Source organism: Dendropsophus ebraccatus, chromosome 7, assembly GCF_027789765.1.
Source record: "Dendropsophus ebraccatus isolate aDenEbr1 chromosome 7, aDenEbr1.pat, whole genome shotgun sequence".
Taxonomy (NCBI): Eukaryota; Metazoa; Chordata; class Amphibia; order Anura; family Hylidae; genus Dendropsophus; species Dendropsophus ebraccatus.
The window spans coordinates 62613809-62631616 of record NC_091460.1 but is presented as its reverse complement, the minus strand read 5'-3'; the positions used below and the strand labels follow the sequence as shown (position 1 = coordinate 62631616).

At 42.0% G+C, this 17808-nt stretch overlaps 1 protein-coding gene across 1 annotated transcript in view; it reads left to right on the top strand.

The window, feature by feature from the left end:
- The window catches only part of LOC138796558 (cyclic nucleotide-binding domain-containing protein 2-like), a 68873-nt gene that overhangs the window by 14741 nt on the left and 36324 nt on the right, over positions 1-17808 (top strand). The window contains exons 6-8 of the mRNA XM_069976164.1: positions 630-792; positions 2446-2526; positions 7376-7440. Of these exons, the coding sequence (XP_069832265.1) occupies positions 630-792; positions 2446-2526; positions 7376-7440 (309 nt within the window). The remainder of the gene's footprint in view (positions 1-629; positions 793-2445; positions 2527-7375; positions 7441-17808) is intronic.

Sequence of the window (17808 nt, the reverse complement as noted above, 5' to 3'; positions counted from 1 at the left end):
GCAGTACACGCTTAATTGGTTATTGCACACAAGCACTTTTCTATCTGACTTCCCTGTTGGAGCCTCTGCATTGCTTTCCTAAGCATTGTGGTCCCAGCTCTCCTGCCCATGATTCATGCCCATAACTCCTGGTTCCTGTCCTTGAGTTCTGCTTGAGATTTCTGCTGTGTTCCTGCCTGTTGACCTGCCTATTTTTCTCCATCTATACTTCACCCAAGGCTAACCACGGGTGGCGACCTGGGGGTCGCCTGCCACAGCAAGTCTGACCCATCTTGCAGCAGGCTCTGGTGGAGACCACATGTCTCCAGGGTTGGATTGTCCCTGAAGACATGTGTAACGTCAGATGGAGACACAGCCGTGCCAAGCTGATTGATCTCAGCACACCTGCGTCCCATCCTCGCTCCCCCTGCTCCGAATCGGGAAATAAAAGTGGGATTGGGGTGGGGGGGGGGGGGGGCTGATCTGAAAAGGGGGAACTGGGACAGCCCCATTAAAGTCACATTGCTACAATATTAGGAAATTTGTCTACAGTTGCAAGGCAATAAAACTGCACCATTACTGTGCTGATTTGTTTCAGTTGCTAATAATCGGTATATCAGTAAAATTGCACAGCTTCTATGTTTTTACAGATATGAATCAAAAACCTTAGTTATTAAACAAGGACACGTACCATGTGAATGCTATATAATATTATCTGGACGGTTAGAGGCAACAACAGAAGAGTCCAGGTCCAAGAAGCAAAGTTCATCATCTTCTACGTTATATGAAGTTGAAGAAGGAGACTTTGTTGGGGTAAATATTTATGAATTTAAGATTTTATCACAACACGTAATACTTTACAGTTATTAACTGTGGTGCAATGTATACATTTCTCATGAATTTCTATAAAATTGCCTCCTTCCCTTAAGCCTTCAAATACAAACAAGGAAAAAACTAACACACTCAGGAGCACCTCACAAAGGCTATGTTCACACCATGTAAAAACAATGGGGGAGATGTATTAAACATGGTGTAAAGTGAAACTGGCTCAGTTGCCCCTAGCAACCAATCAGATACCACCTTTCATTTGCCAAAGAGTCTGTGAGGAATGAAAGGTGGAATCTGATTGGTTGCTAGGGGCAACTGAGCCAGTTTCACTTTACACCATGTTTGATAAATCACCCCCAATGTCCATATTTCATAACAATGTTTGTTGTGCAAACAATAGGCGTTATTATTGAAACAAGGGCCGTTGTTTGCACAAAAATGGCCATTGTTATGAAATACAGACGTTGTTTTTACATAGTGTGGCCATAGCCAAAAACTGCAACTAAGGTCACATAACATTCTCAGTTGCATATTTTTGGTTTTGTTTTGCTTTTTTGTTAGATTGGCAGATAACATCCAAAGCAAATTTGGTACAAAAATAACAATACCTATTTTTATACTGACCTCCATCAAATATGCAGCTTCTGCACCGTTAAGGCTGGGTTCACACACTATGGGGGACATTTATGAAGTCTGGCATTTTTTACGCCGGACTTATAAATGTCCCCGCATCTCCGGCGCTACGGAGATTTATGTAGAGGCGGACCACCTCTACATAAATCCCGTGCGCGTCGGTGCGCACAGCCGAAAACCTACGCCACCTGAAAGTCCGCGCCCCCCGTAACGCCCTCTCCACACCCTCTCCCCGCCCCCCCGGCGTACTCGGCGTTAAGTGCCGATATGCAAATATTTTATTCGCAAATCGCCATTTGCGAATAAAAAAATACGCAAATTGGCACTTTCCGCCGAAAATCATCCGTACGCCGGATGATACATGTCGCCCTAAGGGTACAAACTCACTGGGCGGATCCGCAGCAAATTTGCAGCAAGACCCCGCTGCGGATCCCTGCTCTGTACAGTCTATGGGCAGACAAACTCGCAGCAGGATGGACATCCCACTGCGAGTTTGTCAGCAGCCCTCCCTGTTAACCCCCGACCGATTGGTTGCTGTGGGCAGTTTACACCAGTGTATATTTTATACCCTTTGATAAATCTCTCCCCTAGAACCTATGCTTTATTATAGAGCAATACATCAGGGGAAGAATCCAATGCCTCACAGAGGCACAATGTAACAATGCAGAAGCAACTGTGCTATAACCATATGTTTCTCAATATTTTCTTCATCCTATTTTAGATGGTTTGTATTTTATCAACCAATATTTTCATGTGCATACAAAACATCCTCTGATAATATATTTTAATCTGCAAATAATTCACTTCTGCAATAAATAATCATTTGCCTGTCTCATATACAGTGTATTTCTATGACGTGTACCAGTGGAGCTTAGATAATCATGTGTTCTCACATCTGTGATAGAGAAGGATGAGTAAGGTCCGGGAGCCATTATAATTCATGCTGCACAATATAAGTAACGTAACCAGCTTCATGATTCATTCAGTTCTTCTTTATGTCGGCAGGCTATTGGCCTTGTTACCAATGAAAGACTTACATCATATGTGTGCAAATCAGACGTGGAGCTACTGGTGATTGACAAAGAGGTAATCGCTAACATTTCAGCTAGTCTTACATGGAATAGTTAAGTCTGGTCCTTTCCATACTAAACTAGGAATGTATTATACACAGAATGTTTTCTCCATATCATTGAGGGCCCCTTTTGGCTCCACGGACCCCTTCTTTGCATATTCAAATTTTGTAGGGGACAATTAGTGGAGACTCATTAATGAGTACTCCATTTTTTCGCTGTTCTCCCTGACTTCAGTAATTGTGTTTTGTTGGTTTATTTTTCATTGCCCCTGGTAGCCTGAATCCTACTCCACACTGACGAGGGGCAAATACCCCGAAACTGCTGTCTGTGGATGGATGCCTAGCCTTGGTAACCCTTGTCTTATGTCATTATACTCGTCACAGAGTTAGACTTTGACTTACAGGGGCCACCCTGGTGTTTCCCTATTTAGGCCCCAAAGCTCGCAACAGAGTGAGGACCTGAGGGACTACGTATCAGGGTGGTTTGGTGCTCTCCCTACTAGGAGACACCCCTTGGCAATGGGCTTCCTTCTCTGGACAGAGGGATATCTGGCTATTCCCGTGTTTTGAGATTCGCAACTGAGGCTTCACGGACCCCTTCTTTGCATATTCAAATTTTGTAGGGGACAATTAGTGGAGACTCGTTAATGAGTACTCCATCGGATTTTTTTCGCTGTTCTCCCTGAGTTCAGTGATTGTTGTGTTTTGTTGGTCTATTTTTCATTGCCTCTGGTAGCCAGAATCCTACTCCACACTGACAAGAGGCAAATACCCCGAAACTGCAGTCTGGATGGATGCCTAGCCTTGGTAACCCTTGTCTTATGTCATTATACTCGCCAAAGAGTTAGACTTTGACTTACAGGGGCCACCCTGGTGTTTCCTTATTTAGGTCCCAAAGCTTACAACAGAGTGAGTACCTGAGGGGCTATGTATCAGGGTGGTTTGATGCTCTCCCCACTAGGAGGCACCCCTTGGCAATGGGCTTCCTTCTCTGGAGAGAGGGATATCTGGCTATTCCCGTGTTTTGAGACTCGCAACTGAGGCTCCACGGACTACTTCTTTGCATATTCCCTTTACCTGTAAAGCCCTTTCACTGTTGGGAGAAAAAACTATGTAGATACACAGAAAATGTACATGTGTACTTCTAATTGCAAAGTAATGTTATTTGCTATTATTGCATACACTGTCCATAGCATAAACTAGAACTCATAGGTTATTTGTATAGTATAGGACTTCTAAATATTAGGATATTAAATGGCCTCTTGATTATTTTCCAGGCACAGCGCCATACATTTTGTAGTGGCTGTACTTAGTACTACAGTAAATAGAACAACAAGCACAACTTCTCTCGAAGGATAGGTCTAGAATAGAAAAGTTTTGGAGAACTAAGTTAACACAAAAACCGATTAACCAACTCTGCTCTGTACCTGCAACTCTTTATTCTTTCAAAACGGCAAAGATATGCTATCACTTTATGATCAGTGGGAGTTTAACCTCTAGGGCCCCCACAAATCCTAAAATTACTGGGGTTAAAGTGCTACATCCTCTTCTTTCTTTTCCTGCTGCCTGCAGTTCCCATTACCACTAGAGATGTTGCTGTGCAGGAAACAAACACTAAATAGGATGTGGTGCTAAAACAGCACTAGGGACCCTTCATTCTCATGGTTGTGGGGGCCCTAGAGGTTTAACTCCCCACTAATCATATTGTGATGACATATCATAATAGCATAGCATACCATACCATCATTTTATATTATAGATATACCTCTTTAAGGTGAAATAGCTAAAATGCCCTATACCTCTAATACTGTTACTATCCGAGCATATTTCCCAATGTGGAAACCACAGCAATCACTCATAGTTTATTGGCATTCATGGTCAAGGAATAAAAGGTAGATAATGATTTTTTTTTTATTACTAAGCTTATGTGGCATCCTTTCTAGAGACCATTTAGGTCTGGTGATATAGTATTGGCAGTTTACAGAATATTTTAACAACTTCTAGTTTTATGAAATTTGCTGAAACTTGTTTCTGTAGGGTCATAGGTATATAAAATAGTGCTAGCAAACAATAAAAATATTACCCATAAGTATCTGTTACCAGCTTCTTCCTTTCTTCTTCCTTGACCAAGCCACGCATGCATGTTTATGGGGGGTCAGAAGGAATATCCTCCCAACTCTCCACTGACAAATGTCAGTGGAAAGGAGGGCCAGGCTTGATGGATTTTCACTGTACAGGTTTTGTTCCAGGAGGGATAAGCCAGCTCCAGAGCTGCCTGGCTGCGGCTTAACCCTCCCCATAAAGAACACATGTTCTGGGGAGGATGGGAGAGAAAACTGTTGGCTGAATGAGCTTTCAGCTGACAGTTATTGAAAGTGTATATGCATAGTGTGGCTATAAAAAGAACAATAAAGCAGTAGGGAACTCATAGATCAGCTGTAGCTTTATGTTAGGGTGAAAACGCACAGGTTGTGTTGCAGTTGCAGTTGCACTTTCCAATACTGCAATATACGTAATTCTTCCATTACGTACTATTGTATTCTGACATTATGCAGTTACAAACAGCAATGCAAAGCCTGATCGGGTAGCAGTTGCTCAGGCTGAACAAGCCTACAGGTGTAGTATAAGCATTTTTCCCTCCCATACATTCTGTATATGAACTCGGCATCAATATTCTAAAGCAGTGTACAGTATATGAAAAAGTGTTAGCACTCCATGTACTGACACTATGACATACGTAGACTTACATCTTGAACAGAAGTCCTCTAAGAAAAATAATTTTAAGACATGCAACTGTAAAGGAGCCATAGAGCTTAAAGGGAAAGTATCAGCAGGTTAGTCGAATCTAACCTGCTGATAGCTCTTTATTGTGCACAGGCCTATTTTATTATAAAAACTGTTATTTTGTGCAGGGCGGTGTGACTACACCACGGTACACATCGGCTTACCATTCTGCTTCTATGCGGATGTATACCACAAACACAATGTATTTAAGATGTCAACATAACCTAATAGTGGGACAAACAATTTAAAATGTGTAAGTGTATACTGTTATTATGTGCAAATGGTGTGGTTATATGTCAGCATACTGTTCTGTAAGTATTCTGCTGTATATAAGAAATACAGTGTATTATATGTTGCTTTCTTCTACCAATAAATTTATTCCAGCTACAACAATGTGCAACTATATTACAATAGTCACACATCTGGAGATGTAGCACTGAGTATTTAAGGTAGCTATGTGTTAATGCTTAAAACAAGGAGTCATGCATTGTTAATCAGTTCCTGCAGTTAGCAGCACAGGAGCGTAATGAACCTTGTGGTGAGTAGTATATTGAGTGTACCGGTAGCTGCTGCCAATTTCCCGACAACAACAATTATTTATGCACTTTCTAATAGCATCTGCTTTATATGCAGTAGTCAGGGCGCTATCCTACTAAATATAACCCACATGTTTATAGGACATTACCTATTCAGCTGTGGCATTTCTGTCACTTCTCTGTCATTTCTTACATGAATGTGGACTTGAACCTTAAAGGGACTGAGTCACTTAATTTTTTTTTTTACAGATTATAGTCATGTACAAATGATACAAATTCAAGTGCTGAGAGGTTGGACCCCACTGATGGGGTTTGCTGGCTCATCCTAAGGAGAGGCCATCAATTTTAATAACACAAAAATCCTTTATGTAAACACATTCAACCTCTTACCTTATATTCTAAATTCTGAAGGATTTAGTCTTGGAAACACCTGACACTTTTAGTTAGTCTGTTCAGGACTTTTCCAGCACCCACAACATCAGCTGTGCGCCCCAATGAATGCTACGTCCCCTTATTTGCCTTTAAAGCACAGTGCTATACATTTGATAGTGGTTGTTTCTGGTATTGCAGTTCCATCTTATTCATTTGAATGGATTGAGCATTGGAATGGACTATTCCAAGCATCTCCATTAACAACTTTATGGCACTATGTCTGATAATCACAAAACACCAAGGGGGGATTTATCAAAGTAGTGTACAGCAGAACTGGCTCAGTTGCCCCTAGCAACCAATAAGATTCCACTTTACATTCCTCACAGATTCTATGAAAAATGCAAGGTGGAATCTGATTGGCTGCCAGGGGCAACTAAGACAGTATTACTTTACACCATGTTTGATAAATCTGCCCCCAAGTGCTTGTCAGGTCCTCTATCCCTTTAAGTTAGATGATTGGTATAGGTGCTGGAATTCAGACCTCCAATTAGCTGATATTGGAGATCTATCCTAAAGATAGGCAATCAGTATCAAAAGCTTGCAAAAATAAAAAATCCAGGATCAGTATGAACCATGCATTGTATATAGTGTATACCCAGGGGCATAAAGTGGCAGCCCCTGTACAGGAAGTGTGTCTGGGCCCCCTCCCTTGAATGGTGTAAATAAGTATATAAATACAGTATATGTATATATATATATATATATATATATATATATATATATATATATATATTCTCCCTTTCTCTATATATATATATATTATTTTTCCGGGGTCAAGAGGTCCTAGACATATGCACTTTTTAGATATAAAGTGGGAATAAAACTTTTATATGCAGCAATTTCATATAAAAAATGTGTGGCTAAAAACAATATACCAAATGATAAAGCATTCTAAGTGCTAATACAAATACAAAGTTTAATGTACTTTAAACAGATGGCCAATTTGTTTTATAAATTGGTCAATAATATTCTCTACAGAGGTTTTTGTGTTACAGGAACAGTTTGGTCTGTTCCAAAGAGCCTCACTTGCTTAGCTAATAATTCATAGCTCATTTTAGACTACAATTCACAGTGTGTTGTGACTATTGCGTATATCTTGTCCCAACTTTAGGCGTTTAAAGGGATCCTCGCTGCAAAGATGAAAGAAGAATACTATGCCTTATGCGAATTCTTAAGGTAAGAAATGCCATATGCAAAACCTAATATGGTTAAGGCCTTAAGTTAAAAGGTCCATATTCATAATTTCCTTCAGAACAATGATATACAGCAGTGCTTCCTAACCTTTTCCACCTCGGGGCACCCCTTGGAAAAAAAAATTACCTTGAGGCACCCCTACTAAATAATTTTCTACAAAATACGAAAACCATCATTCATAGACTCACAGGTGTCTTCTTTGATCTGAGGCGTCACTTCCCCTTTTTCTCTCTATCCGACCCAGTCCTCCATGATAATTTCTTCCAGATACGTTTCATCTCTTCAGAACCTGTGAGACAAACATCTTAGGCTCCGCACATTTCTAGTAACTTCCTTCCCTTTCTCCCTCCTATAGGCTCCCATACAGTAGTAACTGCGGTGTTTGGTGTTATTTGCAGTAAAGCGAGTAGGAATGTGGGCTGCCCCTGTATGTAAAATCCCCTGCTGTGCCCTCATATACTAATAATGTCCCCTGACGTGCCCCCTTATACTAATAATCCCCCTGATGTGCCCCCTTATACTAATAATCCCCCTGATATTCCCCCTTATACTAATAATCCCCCTGGTATTTCCCCTTATGCTAATAATCCCTCTGATATGCCCCTTATACTAATAATCCCCCTGGTATTCCCCCTTATACTAATAATCCCCTGGTATTTCCCCTTATACTAATAATCCCCTGGTATTTCCCCTTATACTAATAATCCCTCTGATATGCCCCTTATACTAATAATCCCCCTGGTATTTCCCCTTATACTAATAATCCCCTGGTATTTCCCCTTATACTAATAATCCCCCTGGTATTCCCCCTTACACTAATAATCCCCCTGGTATGTCCCCTTATACTAATATTCCCCCTGGTATTTCCCCTTATACTAATAATCCCCCTGATATGCCCCTTACACTAATAATCCTCCTGGTATGCCCCCTTATACTAATATTCCCCCTGGTATTTCCCCTTATACTAATAATCCCTCTGATATGCCCCTTACACTAATAATCCTCCTGGTATGTCCCCTTATACTAATAATCCCCCTGGTATGTCCCCTTATACTAATATTCCCCCTGGTATTTCCCTTATACTAATAATCCCCCTGGTATGCCCATTATACTAATAATGCCCCCTGCTGTGTACCCCATCAAATAATAATGCTGCCTGCTGTGTAACCCATCAAATAATAATGCCCCCTGCTCTGTCCCTAGTAATTATTTCTCCTATGATTTGCCCACACCTGCTGTGCACCAATAGTTAATAAAACAAACATCCTACTCACCTAATGCGGCTGTGTGGCTGCAGGGAGCAGCTCTCTTTCTCTTCTGGCTCCATCTTGCGAGCCGCGGGGACGGAACCCCATCATCACGCCTGCCGAAGAGGTCACGTCCCGGGGGCCCATAGGCTGCAGGCATAAAGTGCCGGCGGCCTATAGGGTTGAATGTACATTATGCTCACTTCAATCCTACATAATGCTCACTTTAATGTTCCGCCTGCTCACAGTGCGGGCGGAACATCAAAGTGATCGGTGCATCCCTAGAAGCTGCACGGCCGCAGCTTCTGGGGATGCTCAAAGAGACAGTCTCACAATTCCCAACGGGATCCCGCGCCCCCCCCCCCCTGGCGGGTTCTCCTGGCACCCCAGTGTGCCGCGGGACTCCGGTTGGAAAACGTTGATATACAGTATCAATACTGAACTATAGATTTACATTTACTGATTATGTGTTAGAAATTATTTTAATGTCATAGCACATGAATTTCCTAGGCTTCATAATGAGATGTTACACACATCTAACTCTATGTCCAATATGCAGCCATCTAGGAAATTCTTTATCTATTTAGAAAAAGACTTTATTAAAGCATATTTGTCTATTTCTGCCTTTATCAGGTCAGTAGAGGACTGGCTTTAGTGTGTGTGTGTGTGTGTGTGTGTGTGTGTGTGGGGGGGGGGGTGCATTGTTCCCTAACTATAACAAAAAAAGCTAGGGCCGTGTATCTACTGGATGTAAGCGATTGCTGATCTGTTAGATTGGCGCTCGCTTACTGAGCCCATATACAGCACAATAATCAAGCAGCAAGGGCTGCACAAACATTGTTAGCGATGTCCGTGCAGCCCTTGCCTAATAATAAAGTTATACATACCTCTGTGCGCTCCCTGATGTCCTGCTAGCTTAAAGAGAACCAATCATCGATGAAAATCAAAAAAATTTTTTCCCCTAATTAGATGTATTTACTTATTTTATTAATATTTGTAAATATAATTCATTACTTTTTTGGCTGTATTTTTAAAATATTTACTTTTTACTTTCCTATCTCGCGCCGGCTCTTTTCAAAAGAGCCGGCTCGAGACAGGAAGCTCCCGTCATGCAAAGCGGCAAGGCCGGGCACCGCCATCTTGATGACGTCACTTGCGTTCCACCGCTGGAACGCAAAAGACTAAATCAAGATGGCGGCGCCGGCCTTGCTGTAGCGGTCCAGAGGATCAGGTAAAGTATAAGGTACAGACTGCAAAGGCAGTCTGTATCTTCATTTTGTCTATTTATTAAGATACAGACTGCCTTTGCAGTCTGTATCTTATACTTTACCTTATCCTCTTGTTCGGTGCAGGAAGGCCGCGCGCCGCCATCTTGAATACGTCACTTGCGTTCCAGCGGGGGAACGCAAGTAGCGTAATCAAGATGGCGGCGCCGGCCTTGCTGTAGCGGACCAGAGGATCAGGTAAAGTATAAGATACAGACTGTAAAGGCAGTCTGTATCTTTCCGAAGTCTATTTCCGAAGATACAGACTGCATTTGCAGTCTGTATCTTATACTTTACCTGCTCCTTTGTTCCGGTGCAGTAATATCGGGCGCCGCCATCTTGATGACGTCACTCTGGAACGCACCGCTGGAACGCACGTGACGTAATCAAGATGGCGGCGGCCGGCATTACTGCACCGGAACAAAGGAGCAGGTAAAGTATAAGATACAGACTGCAAATGTAGTCTGTATCTTCATAAATAGACTTCATAAAGATACAGACTGCATTTGCAATCTGTATATTATACTTTACCTGCTCCTTTGTTCCGGTGCATTAATGCCGGCCGCCGCCATCTTGATGACGTCACGTGCGTTCCAGCGGTGCGTTCCAGCGTGACGTCATCAAGATGGCGGCGCCCAGCATTACTGCACAGAGGAAGAGAAATTAGGTAAAGTATAAGATACAGACTGCAAAGGCAGTCTGTATCTTCATAGATAGACTTAGGGAGAGAGAATCTTTGATAATAGGGATAGTAAATTTTAGGTGATTGGTTCTCTTTAAGGCCATTTCAGGCTCTGTCCTTAAGGGGTTAATAATAGTAATGATAATAATGACATATTATTGTTACCATATTTGAATAGCCTATGTCTGTTGATGTTTTTTTTCCTATTGCTATGCAGGTTGCTAGACTCATGAACCTAATATATTTGCCTTTATAGAACTACATGTTAGTACAGTTCTTTTGTTTTCTTTCTGTCTGTAAACATCCTCTAAAGCTCATTAAAAATAGAATAATGATATATAAAACAGGGCATTCTGGGTAAACATGAATTATATGGTTACCACTCTCCAGGATTTGAATTGACTTGCTTTTTGTTTATACAAGAAGTCAGGCAATCGATTGTTGTTGTTACCAAAACAAACCACTAGAGGGTGTAAAAGTTTTACATTTAAAGGTTGGTAAAGGCATTCAGGGTACTGCAGGTAAAGTGTGTAACTGTGCGCACCTGCCCCCTTAGGGTACTATTACACCAACAGATCTGACGACAGATTATCTGCCAAAGATTTGAAGCCAAACCCAGGAACAGACTATAATCAGAGAACAGGTCATAAAGGAAAGACTGAATTTCTCCTCTTTTTAAATCCACTCCTGGGTTTGGCTTCAAATCTTTGGCAGATAATCTGTTGTCAGATCTGTTGGTGTAATAGTACCCTTAGTTTCTAAGCATGAGGCTAGTTTCACACTGCCTCAAAATTTTGCAAAAACGTTAAAAAAAATAAATAAAATGTCAGTGGCCAGATATTAGCTGGAAGGTCAATAGAAGTTTATGAAATGCCTTAAATACTACATACATTTTGCTTGTTTTTTTTTTTTTGGTGTGGTGTTTTCCTCTCCTCTGTGGCAGTTTTTCTTTGGCAGCTTGCTGAGGGTGTGGTGTTTTTTTTCTGCAAACTGATTTTTCTCAATGGAATTTCTTCTGTTCGTCTAAAACACGCCATAGCTTATGTGTAGGCTGTTTTTTTTAGTGGCATTTTTTGGGGGCAAAAAGTGACAGTCTGGCCCCCTAGGGGGTTGTTAACCCACTGTGTTCCAGACTGTGCTTTGTTGGAAGGGGGGCAGGTGGTTAAACTTACCTTCCCGGTGTCCAGCGTGTTCAACTTCTGGGAGACTGCCTCAGTCGCTGATTGGCTCAGTGATCTAGCGCGAAGAAAACTCACCCCAACAAGGTAGGGGGTCACTTAATCGATTTTAGCCCAAGCGCCGACCCGAAAAAACGCGAAGTTGCACCAAATGCTATTCACAAAACAAGACAAAAATGTCCCATGAAATGCAGTCCCATGAAAAAAAAGCCATGCGCAGCATTGGCATTTTTTTTGTGGAGGCCAAAAAAATGCGACAAAAAAGCTGTCTTTGGGGGCACGTGGTTTTTCTTGGTTGATGGCCTTATCTCCGCCTACCAGTCCAAATTGGGCGTTGGAGGCCCTCCCCTTCCGGATCACTGCAGAATGTGAGCGCCTGACACACGGCTTGTGGGTGAGCTCTTGACACGTTAGCGGGTGCATGCTGAATCACAGGTATGGCTGGTTGGTACGTGCGGCTGAAAGGGCTGCACTCAAGTGATACAGGTGCAATCTGATTACTTCTCAGCGGTCTATTATTTCAACAAATGGGGGAACAAGAAGCCTCCAGTTGCACAAATTATGTTGTGGGCAGAGAATAATGTGCCATCTATCTCATCCATTCATATCATTGCTGAACCTCCAGGCAGATTGGCTCAGCTGCAACTTCCTTAATCCAGATGAGTAGGAGTTGAATCTCAAAATCTTCAAAAAGATCATCAGCAAGTGAAGAAAATGCCAAACTTCATCGGTTCTTCTCCCTATCCAGAGAGGGGAATCCAGTCGCCACAGACAGACTGTCAATCAGCTGGAAAGGAATCTTCATATGTGTCTTGCCTTCATTTGCTGTGATTCCATGGGTCCTGAGGAAGCTTCAGCAGGAGAATGTAGAAGCCATCACTATTCTCCTCCATTGTGCCATCTCCAATTAGCAGTATGAATGATGAGAGAACAACATTGAGGAGAAGAGGTCGTTCTGAAGAAGTAGCGACTAACATCCTAGCTTTTAGAAGACCCAGCACAGTCTAAGTATTCTCCAAAATTGGAGACTATGTTCCTTATGGTGTGCCGAAACCTCCAGATCTCCCAGCGAAGCCAGAACTCTCATCCAGTACTTACAAAACAGCTTGGATAATGTTAAATACACGGAAGGTATATCTCACGCCAATAACTGCTTGGTAGGCCTCTTCTCATGATTGCCGCTGGTGTCAAAACTTTTCAGGACCATAGTAAAGTTCAAACTCTCCTATCATGATTTGTCTATCATTTTGAGTGATCTGTTTAATAGTCCCTTTGAGCGTTTAGGGTCTGCTGACATCAAGAGGCTATCATGGAGAACTGTTTCTTGTTACTATAACTAGAGATGAGCAAATCAGATAAGTTTTGCTTCAATAAAGAGCGGCTTCAAATCAAGCGGCTATCTTCAAAACATCATTTTGCAGATAGATCAAGGATCTTTTCACTATCTGCTATTCTTCTGAAGGCCTTGAGTCACCATTAACCATCAGAGCCCACTCAACTATATTTATTGCAGTATCATCGCAGAAAGAGCCAATGCTACTCTGGAAGAGATATGTTATCCCTTCTGAGGGCTCAGCTTTTAGCAAAGGATTGATCCAAAGAGCTGCTAAATAGTAACCAATCCATTTTACTTTCTTATTGCTTTACATTTTCCATTGTGTGCTGCCATAGAACAATCAGGAAGTTGAAAATTTTCTTACCTGTAATTTTCATTTCCTGGAGTCAGTAGGCAGCACAACGAACCCGCCCAATAAAATTTCTGTTGCTGCATACATTTTGTCTTCCTATCAGGTGGTTATAGGGCACTCTCAGTGTGGATTGGATTACTAATTAGTTAATTATGTTTTACTACTAGTTGTAATCCTCTTCTTTCTGGACAAAGTCAAGTGAACCCATTGTGTGCTGCCTATGGACTCCAGGAAATTAAAATTACAGGTAAGAAAAAATTCATATTTAAGAGAACAGGCAGTTCAGGAGAGCTTTCAGGTTTACTTTGAAAATAGCCAATACCAGAGACAAATATGATAAATCTTATATGACCAAATTCTATGTATATGGTGCAACTCTAACCAACCACATAGATCCTACAAATATTGTACTGTAAGTCCAAAGATAATAAATATTAATTCCTTTATTCAAAACACATAATAGGACACACAATGTTAAAAATAACTAATAAAATATTGTTTAAAAAAAAAACAATGTGGCACCGTGATCAAGCTGCCACGCGAAACGTGCGTTGGGGAGAGGGAGCCACTATAGACCACCGGACAACAGGTATACGGAGCACTTTGCTATTTGCACCTTTGGAAGCTGGGCATTCTATATATTTACATACTCTGACTACACTTTAGTAATTGTATTTAGTATATATCTTCTGCACATGCACTTTATATACATCCAGTGTAGTTGTTTACCCAGTTTTTTCTGATATTTTTTTGTCCAGGTGTGATCTGTGGTTTACCTGTGCCATTTTTTGCATGTCTTACTATTTTTAACATTGTGTGTCCTATTATGTGTTTTGAATAAAGGAATTAATATTTATTATCTTTGGACTTACAGTATATTTATTGGTGTGTACAATATTTGTAGGATTTATACAGAGACAAATATGGTAAAGCAATTCTATCCTACAGTAAAGATCACGCTGCATGCTGTGCATCACATGTTGGTTACTGTCAGAACAACAAATGGAATTCTCCTAGGGAAAAGAAATGTAAATGAAAACACCAGAAAACAGCTTTCTAAATGCAAACTGCTATTCATTTCTGTATTTATAGTGAGGGCGAACACTAGGTGGCACTATATGTCCTTCTAAACAAGTGAAAAAGTTAAGCGAATTGAAAAATGCCAACAATGATATCAATAGTGACTGGGGTGACAGCAATAATGTGTTTTACTCATAATTCCATATAAAATCAGAGCACGCAATACAATATTTTCTTCAGTGTGTGTTATTTTATGCTTGAGAGAATTGTTCAAGACAAATCTGATTTTAAGTGTATATTGCTAACAAGCAGCAGAACTCTTCCATCAAAGCACTGCAATATGCATTTGTAATAGTATTTTCTTCCTACTGAATTACCAACTATGTACACAATGAACTTTTATAATTTAATAGTAAGTTTTATTTGTATATGTGTTGTCTGTGAATATTTATAGAGTTTGATAGGCTTGCTGTAATAAATAAAGTGAGACTATAGGTATCTGAGGTTCTCTCCTTCAGATCATGGCCCCCGCAAGGAGGGAGATCATGGCCCCCGCACAGAGAGAGATCATGACCTGACCCTGTCATATGAGGAAAATATCATTGTCTCTTTCTGCTGGATATTTCTAGCACCGCAAAGGGAGTTCTGCAAGACATAGCATATTTCTTTTGAGTTCTAATGTTGAACTTTCTCTTTTGCAAAGTTATAAAAATGTAAAATGAATATATTGGGGTTTGGACTTTCAATGCACTGCAAACACAAATATAGTAAAACCAATAATGCTATACTGTATTCTACTGGTTTTATTGGGTAATTTTGCATCAATTAGTTGAAGCAGCTACAAAGAGTGTCCCTCCATAGGAGCCAGCATGTTCACATGTTATAAAGACAGTCCATTGCTTTTAATGGACAGCATGTAATGCTTCAATTCTTCTGCGATGGCGCTGTGGAATAATGACCAACAGGTTGCCCTGCTAATTACAGCAGATTGCTGGGGGTCAAAGCCGAAGAACACCATGGGGGACATTTATAAGGCTGCGAACCTTGCATTTTCTGGCTCACAGGGGCTAGGTGCAAATAAATTTATTTGTTTCACTAATAAATTGTCGTATCTGCCCCCTGTACATCAGTCGTGCCAGAGGGGGGCGAGGGGCGGTGGGGGTGTAATGGGGGGACATAACCTCGTTATCCACCCGAATTTAATATTTTCCAGGCAAAAAAATGTTAAAGAAACCTAGATTTTACTACTTGTGCACACTTGAGTGCTCAGGATTTGTTTAGAGGCATTGTGTGCTGCAAGGACCTTTTAAAGCCGGGTGCTCAAAAATGCTGGACCAATGCAGCGGTACAAATAAAAATGGCTGTGCCCCATAGCAAAATTTTGATGGCCCCTTCCCAACTGACCACTACATTATGTCTAGTCATTACTGCAAGCTCTCGTTAGGAGTGCTTGCAGTTAAAGGGACATTTGCAGAACCTGGGAGGCCTGGGTGCTGCACATAATGACAACTCAGGGGACCCAGTGTTTTGCAGGATATGATGAGCCCAATTACAGCCGCTATGGCTGCTACAGTGGTAGTTACACTACTGCTCACATTGTGGTGTCCCACCACAGGTATTTCTAGTCTTTACACCCTTTGCAAAAGTCTGTACCCTAAAGTACAAGTGGTAAGGAAGCAGTACCCAAGTTTTGCCACTAGATGTCGCTGTTATGTGTATTATGTACCAAGCTATTGTACAGCTGGATGTAACTATGGATGTAATGATGTTATTGTTTTAGGATATGTGCACCAATCTGAGTTCTTTCTCTTTTCCTCCTATCTCTATCCTTCTCTTTCTCTTGCACTCTCTTCTCACCCACTTACAGCACACCTTATAACTGCTGTAGAAGAAAGTCACATGGCGTGAGAAAGTGTAGCTACACCTTAGTGAGTCTTACTCTGGCTTTTGTAGAGGAAGGACACAAGCCAGATCGGTCCCTGTAGTAGCCGAGAAGGGCACTGGCTCCTTCCAGGTTCCCTGTGGACAGTCTTACTCTGGTCTTTGTAGTAAACGGATGCACATGAGACACCTTAGCACTTTTTCTTGAAAGCAGCACTTCCACTGAACACACTCTTAAACAGGACAATTCAGGGATCACCCCAACCCACGCCGAGAACCAGTCTAAAAAAGCAGGACAGTATCAAGCAGAAGAAAGGAATTGATCCAGATAGAGCAAAGTTGCTAGGAGCCTATGTACTCTATCTCACAGCACGGGTGTAATCGGAAAATTCTATCCACTCTGCTTATCCCAGGTAACAAGGTCTGGGGCTTGTATCACCCTCTAGGACATGTCGCCAGACACCGGTGGGCAATAGGTGGTGCAAAGACCAAAGAGTCAAAACACAGGCACAAGTATTCTCTCTACTCTCAAGTATTCTACTTATTCTTATTCTCCTTCTAAAGTTCCGGCAGACCACACTTCTACCCTGGGTTCGGAATCTTTCGACATCCTCCTCTCTACTTCTCAGAACTTCTACTACCTCTCAGCTTGCAACTCATTCGGCTCGACTGTATCTCTCTCTCACAACTTTCCAGCACAGTTCGAGTTACTAAAGATATTATCAAGTCAAGATTAGAGAAGAGTCAAGATCTTAATATATATCACTGTATTGAGTCTTCCTACAGTAAAGAAGACTTTATTTATTTTAACTAGACTTAGTGGTTATTCTGTAAGCACCTACACAGCCATTGTTTCCTCCTTGGGTCATCTCCCCTTTCTGTGGGTGGCGGTACCAATAGTCCAGGTTGGTCATAACTCCACTTTGGACCACTGTGATAAGTACCCAAGGGACCCCCTCACGTCCCGGCAGGTTACCGACCACAGGGGAAAGGATATAGCTAGCCCCTTGTTAGGGCCACGGTGGCGTCCCGCGCTCCGGACCGCCGCCGTGACTCCTCGCCCAGTTCCGCAGCAGCCGGGGTCCACAGGCAGGGACCCGGCACTGCGGCTACTTCAGCCCAAGGGGGCGCCTCACCTTGCCTCGTTCCTGCCCGTCACTGTGCCGGCCGGCGCGCGCGTCCCCGCCTCCTAGGGCGCGCACGAGCCGGCTGTCTCAGTTTTAAAGGGGCAGTGCGTTCCTAATTGGTTTAGTGTCTATCAATCCCCTATAAGTTCCATCCCTGCCCCCTCCCAGGTGTTGGAGTCTCTACATGCTTCCCATAGCGTTTGGACCTGCTCCCTGTTGTTCCTGACCTCAGTCCTTGTTCCCAGTCCCTGTCCTCTGTCCC